Source organism: Phyllostomus hastatus, unplaced genomic scaffold (genome assembly GCF_019186645.2).
Source record: "Phyllostomus hastatus isolate PE091 unplaced genomic scaffold, TTU_PhHast_1.1 phas_scaffold_397, whole genome shotgun sequence".
In the NCBI taxonomy this organism is placed as follows: domain Eukaryota; kingdom Metazoa; phylum Chordata; class Mammalia; order Chiroptera; family Phyllostomidae; genus Phyllostomus; species Phyllostomus hastatus.
Genome location: NW_025334029.1, coordinates 5,369,325 through 5,376,335, shown reverse-complemented (window position 1 = coordinate 5,376,335; position 7,011 = coordinate 5,369,325). Strand labels below are relative to the sequence as shown.

The following is a 7,011-nucleotide window of genomic DNA, read 5'->3' as shown; positions in this document are numbered from 1 at the left end:
GGCCCTTTTCTTTAATCTCTGGACAGGGTTCCACTACAGTTTCCTGCAGGGATCAACGAGAGGGTGGGCAGCCCGCCATTCTGAATAACCAAGCTCAGCCACTGCAACTGAGGCACGAAGACAGGTGCTGTGCTGAAGGGGTCTCCAGGGAAGACTCTTTTACCCTGATGACACCAAGGTCATGAGGGAAGGAGCTCTGTCCAAAAGTCACATGGCTGGCTGACCACACCTGGCCTGTGCGCAGTCCTGGGTCCTGCTACGGTCCGGTCCGGGAGTCTGACGCACTGGGTGGAAATCACCGCACACTTTCACCTTTTGCACCCTTGGCTTCTCCACCACTGTTGACTCACTGCTACCGGGCGGCAGGGTCCACCTCTGAGACTTTCATCTCCAGAGCTGGGTGGGAAGGGGCTTGCAGGCCGCAGGCAAGCACTGGGACTAGATTCAACCCAGACAGCCCCACCTGCTGGACGTCCTCAGACCCCGCCCCTCACGCACCAAGACTGCTGGCGTGTCCAGCCCCCTCACGCCACAGGCTCGCCCCGCCTTACCTTACCCACTTCGGCGCCAGGGCTCATGCGCGCCCCTTTCTACCCCTCCCGGACAAACAGCTCACACCGGCTCTGGGTGGGTCCTGCAGGGGTGGCAGGGCTCCTCCTCTTCCTGATACTCCTCCCCTTTCCCCTCTCTATCAGGACCTGCCTCTGAGATCCTCTCGCGCAAACTGTGCTCCTCTGGCTCCCCTCCATCAGCTCCTAGCAATGGTGGCCAGGCGCTCGGTATTCCTCTTATACCTAGCTTTTTCCTTGGTCACTCTGGTCCAAAGAGGTAAGGCGAGCGGGGCGCGGGGCAGGGGGCGGGGGGGGGGGGACCCTCCCACCCCTGGGGGCCTGCGAGGCGGGGGCTTGGTGCACTGGAGGCCCGGTCCTGCGCATTTGCGGCACTGTGCCTCCCACTCGGGCCTGCGCCAGAGACAGTTGGTGGGTGGTGGGGCTGGGGTGTGAGCCCCTGGCCTGGGGGAGTGCTGACCCTGCCAGGATCCAGGTAGCCGGAGAAGAGGGTCCGGGACCCCTCCAGGTGCTGGGCTGGAAACAGCGCGATAGTACCCTCTTAAAATCCCGAAGGAGTTGTCACCACCGGTGACAACTGCTGCCCGCAGGAGATAGCTTTTGGGAAACCTTTAAATGAGCACTCATTCCCCTTAGCAGGACTTCTCAAAATGTGTTTCTAGGCCATCTGAGACAGAAGCACCTGGAGAGCTTCCTGGGCGCATTCCAATCCCTTTTGTCAGGATCTCTGCAGGGATGGTGACTTGTAGGTCTAACCAGCTCCCAAGGTGCTTCTGGTGACCGCTCTAGTTTTTGAAGCATTGGTGATATTTTGCCAAGGTCAAGGAGAGAAATTCTGCTGAATCAAGGAAACAAGTTTCTTAGATCCTGGCTACTCAAGGTGCAGTCCAGGACCTGCGCAGCATCACCTGGAACTTGTTAGGAGTGCAGCATCTTGGCCTAGCCCCTGACCTACTGAGCCACAGTCTTCATTTTAACTAGATCCCCAGGTAATTAGCATTCCAGTTTGAGAAGCATCTTCTTAGAATAAATGCAGTCTGTGGTTAAAAATAGGGTCTCCCACGTGTACTGGCAGGATCTTCTTACAGTTATTTATATCTCATGTTCACATAAAAAAAGGGGGGTTAAGGAAAACACTGCAGTTGAGCACAGCCTTGTGCTCTGAACTTCCTGACAACAAAGGCAAATTCAGCTAATGAAAAACAAGTGAGCTCAGCAAAAATAAAAGTTTGTTCTAGTATTGACTTCTGATGAGATTTATGTTACATATAAGGAGCACTGGAAAACAGTAGACAGTGCTAGCCAAGGCAGTTTTGCAAAAGATGCAGAAATGTTCCTCGTGTGGACAACCCTCCTGGAATTGGTATAACATTCCACAAAGGTGCCAGGCTCTATTCTAGACACTGGTGGTGCGGCAGTGGACAGAACTGAGACTCTGTGTTTATGGAGCTGATGTCCTGGTGGTGGTGAGGGGGAATGAAAAGTACAAACATGGCAGTCTATTATAGTATATTGTTAGTGCTATGAATAAAAATAAAACAGGTTACAAGGTTGTGGAATTTTCTGTTTTATTTTTCCTTTTGAGGTTAAAATTTTAATTTAGTGTATTCCCATTTGTGGGGAAAGTATAATCATTTAATTGACTTGCATCTAATGATGTGGAAAATTTGAATGTGGAAGCACAGAAAAGTTAGAAAAATGATACTCCTCTCAAGGCTATCTTCTGAAAGTCTTCAACATGGTATATACATTGAGAAGGTGAGGAATATAAATGATTAAGTCTCAGTTTTTCACCATCATGCATTACACTAGGTGGTTTAGAAGGTGGTAGAAGAAACTGAACCAGTGAAACCATTTTACAGATGTGCAAATGGAGGAACAGAGAGGTGAAGTAACTTGCCTCAGGTAGTAAAGCTAGGATTTGATCCTGGGCTTCTCTGATTCCACAGTCCTTGCATTCAAACACTTCAAACACTTACTCCTACCCTTACTCCTGTAGGCTGCCCTCCTTCTATTGCTTATTGACTGAGTGGTTTTGGGAAAGTTCTCTGAACCTTGGTCAGTTTGCTAAATCTGTGTAAAGCCTAAAGCCTAACAACTCAGAGGTTTCTGGAGGGGACCAGGCAAGTGTCACTCTTCAGATATATCACCAGCTACCAACTCCTGAGTGCTTGTGGTGTGTCAGGCGCTTCACACTTACTGTTTTTAATTGCCCCAAACATTTTGCTGGTTTGGTATTATCCTCACCTTCCAGTTGAGGGGCCCCCTGGTCGAATAGCTCGAAAGTGAGAGCACCATGATCCCATTCAGATAAGGCTGCCACCCAGTGGCCTTTTTTTATTTTACTTAAGAAAGGAACCAGAAGAAGCTTTTGTTTCAAGGTAGGAACCCAGTTTTCTGGATCTTTCATGCAAAATATAGTGATCAATATGGGTTTTGCATTGATGGTCTTCCTCCGGGTATGTGGGCAGTTACAGTTTCAGAGTGGCTGTGCCAAAGTTAAAAACACAAAGGTGCTAAGTTAGGTACTTGCTGGCTCTCCCAGAGGCTTGAAGTGGTAGAGAGGGTGAGCCTGCCCAAGAACCACTTCATTCTCATCCAGGTCCTTAGCAGTGAGATGTGACCAGGAAAGTCCAGCAGTCCTCGAAAGCACACACATGCTCAAAGCATGATTTGTGAGATGCCTCCAGATCCTGGCAAGTTGAGACAGACTTTAGGCTCCCAGGAGCTTAAAAGGGTTGTTAATAAGTCATCCCTGTTCCAATTACAGATGGGTTTTTAATCTGCTGTGTATTTTACTAGTTCTGAAAACAGGACAGGTCTGTAAGCCTGTATGCACCTACAGAAATTGGAAGTTGTTCTTTTGAGCAGCAGGGAGGAGCAGCTCAGTGGTGCAGGTGGATAGTAATTATAACAAGGGCTCCATTTCCCCAATGTCTTCTATACTCTAGGCCCTCCAGTGCCTCACACACCTCTCCCCATCATAACTGCCCTGAAAGGGTGGCATGGTGACTCCTTGTCTCCTGAGGTCTATAATGGCCATTTGCCTACACCCTTGAAAATGAGTAGTGTACCACATCTTAGATGAAAGACCTGTGGTCCAGGGAGGTTTAGGACTTGAATGCAGGTTTATCTGAATAACCAAAGCAGGGGCATGAATGCCAGTACTTGCAGGGATGAGGTAGGTCTTAGAAATGTGAGAAGTGGTGGAGAATAAGTATGAGGAGAGTGCCTGCTCCCTTTAAAGAGGTATCCCAGCTGACAAAGGGAGGGTGCAGTTTTTGGAGCAAGCCTGCCTGGTCCTACCACAACCTGGGGCAAGTCACTTAACTGCTCAGTGCCTTGGTTTCCTCTTCTGTAAAATGGTGATAACCACACCATCCATCTCATGAGACTGTTATTAGTATTACATGGGTGCAATGGATGAAGTGTTTAGCAGAGCACCTGGATCCAAGTGAGCTTTATGTTAGTAATTATTCACATTACCTAAGACATGCCAAGCCACATTTAAAAAATACACAGTTCCAACCTTGAAAACATTATGCTAAGTGAAAGCAGCCAGACACAAAAGTCCACATATTGTATGGTCCCACTTACATAAAATACCTAGTTGGCAAATCCATACTAATCACTGATCAGTTTTTGGCAGGAACTGAGGGGATTGCGTAGTGACTGCTTAACAGGTACAGGATTTCCTTGTGGGGAATGGAAATGTTCTGAACTGGATAGAGGTGATGGTTGCACAACTTGGTGAATGTACTAAGAGCCACTGAATTATACACTTTAAAAAGGTGGGTTTTTATGGTATGTGAATTATATTTACATTAAAAAATTCACTGTAGTCCAAACAGAACAATTGAAGGAGATGATGGCATGTAACGCCCAAGTTTGGATTGGTTTTCAGGAGCCCTTGGTCTTGTTTAGGCAGGGGATAGAGCAAAACAGAGTGGACCCCAAGAGCTGATGGCCCTGAGATGCCAGGCTGGGATCCATGCAGAAGCCTTGTAGGCTGATTTGGGCTATTTACTGGGTATGAGCTGATGGGCTACAGAGCCACCTGCAGGTTTGGCCAGATCTGCTAAATCACACTTGCCTGAGTTCTGGAATTGCTCCTTGGAAATGAACATCCTGGGCAGAGGGAAGAATCTTCCCTTTTCTGGATGGCTCAGGGTTGCCATTATGTGTCCCAGACAGTCATTGCATTGGACTGAAATGGCCTAGGGACTGTTTGCCTTTAAGTCTCATCTGTTTTGGTTTTGGGTCCTTCCTCGCTGTCACAGATCAAATCCCTATCCCCTCCATCATTTTGGATACCAGGTAACTAATAAAACATGTGAGTTTTTGAAACAATATAGAGATCACCCAAGAGTCAGTGCCAATAGGCACTGAGGAAGGGCCTGTAGCTGCCATCAGTAGAGATGACAAGGAGATTGGCTGCTGAGAGGGGAGTATGGAGAAGAGGTCATTTTGATTTTTGTGAATTTAGGAGAGATACCTTCCAGGTGCACTGACTTTCCTGTTCTGGGTTCTTTCCCCACTTCTGTTGGCGCTTTCCCTGGTGCCTGTCCACTCCTTTTCTGCCCTTGGCATGCATTTCAGCATGTATTTTTTGCTGCTCTTGGTGTGCCTGTGAAGGCCTGACTGCAGGGGTTCCTGCCCCTGCAGGACCAAGCCTTGGACCTCCTTGAAGCTTGGTCACAGGTCCACTGACTAGCCAATCTTAGTTTGCATGTCAAAGCTTTAAGTCATCCTTAACACCTAACAAATGTACAGGAAAGTCTTTCATGCAGGTACCAAATGGAGGCAGGTGGGGATAATAATAATGATGATGATGGTGATGATGGACTCTAGAGATGTCCATGCCCTTATCTCTGGAAACTACAACCATGTTAGGTTACATGGTAAAGGGGAATTAAAGTAGCAGATAACATTAAAATAAGATTCTCCTGGGTTATCCTGGCCAATTAAAGAATAGGGCCCTTTAAGTATGGAAGAGGAAGGTAGTGGAGTCAGGATCAGTGATGCTATGCAAGAAAGGTTTGGCTGGTCCTTGCTGGCTCTGAAAGTGGAAGAGGCCTCCAGCCAAGGAAAACACATATAGCTCTAGTCTAGAATCTGGGAAAAGCAAGGGAAGAGACTCTCTAGAACTTCCAGAAAGAACACAGCCCTGCCCATCCTTGAATTTAGCCCAGCAAGACTGTGTTGAGCTTCTGAGCCCCAAAACCATAAGATAGAAATGTGTTGTTTTAAATCATTAAATTTGTTGTAATTTGTTATAGCAACAAAAGGAAGCTAATAGAGAAGCTGAGGAGTAGGTATTACTGTCCTCTTCGTTCTTTGAAAAAACTGGTTTGTGATGTTTCTTCACATTTGCCAATTTAGATCAACCACCAATATGCTCTGAGTTCAGGATTTTATTTTATGTTTATTTTTTAATTATTTTAATTATTTTTATTGTTGTTCAAGTACAGGTGTCTGCATTCCCCCCCCCCCCAAACCATTCAACCCACCCCAGGCATCCCCACCTTCCTCTCTGGATTCTATACCCCCCTTCATTTTGTCCATGTGTCCTTTATAGATGTTCCTGAAAACCCTTCCCCGTTTGCCTCCCATTTTCCCCTCCCACCTCCCCTCTGGTTATTGTCATATTGTTCTTAATTTCAATGTCTCTGGTTATATTTTGCTTGCTTGTTTGCTTTGTTGATTATATTCCACTTAAAGGTGAGGTCATATGGTATTTGTCTTTCACCGCCTAGCTTATTTAACATATAATGCTCTCCAGTTCCATCCATGCTGTTGCAAAGTGTAGGAGCTCCTTTTTCCTTTCTGCTGCGTAGAATTCCACTGTGTGTAAATGTACCACAGTTTTTTGACCCACTCATTTGCTGATGGGCACTTAGGTTGCTTCCAGCGCTTGGCTACTGTAAATTGTGCTGCTATGAACATTGGGTGCATAGGTTGTTTTGGATTGGTGTTTTAGGGCTCTTAGGGTATAATCCCAGCAGCGGAATTGCTGGACCAAAAGGCAGTTCCATTTTTAGTTTTCTGAGGAAATTCCATACTGTTTTCCACAGTGGCTGCACCAGTCTGCATTCCCACCAACAATGCACTAGGATTCCCTTTTCTCCACATCCTCTCCAACACGTGTTGTTTGTTAATTTGTTTATGGTGCCATTCTGACCAGTGTGAAATGGTATCTCATTGTGGTTTTAATTTGTGTCTCTCTGATGGCTAGTGATGCTGAGCATCTTTTCATGTCTCTGGGCCCTCTGTATATCCTCCTTGGAGAAGTGTCTGTTCAAGACTTTTGCCTATTTTATAATTGGGTTTTTTGTCTTCCTGGAGTGGAGTCATGTGAGTTCTTTATATATTTCGGAGATCAAAACCTTGTATGAGGTATCATTGGCAAATATGTTTTCCCATATAGTTGGTTCTCTTTTCA

General features: G+C 46.5%; 1 protein-coding gene across 2 annotated transcripts in view; it reads left to right on the top strand.

The window, feature by feature from the left end:
* The first annotated feature begins 554 nt into the window (after positions 1-554).
* CD99L2 (CD99 molecule like 2) overlaps positions 555-7,011 on the top strand; it is a 132,758-nt gene continuing 126,301 nt past the window's right edge. Inside the window, exon 1 of one of the 2 annotated variants that reach the window (XM_045820482.1) lies at positions 555-828. In XM_045820482.1, coding sequence (XP_045676438.1) covers positions 762-828 — 67 coding nt within the window. In that variant the 5' untranslated portion in view covers positions 555-761. The remainder of the gene's footprint in view (positions 829-7,011) is intronic. The other variant, XM_045820483.1, reaches the window with a different exon arrangement.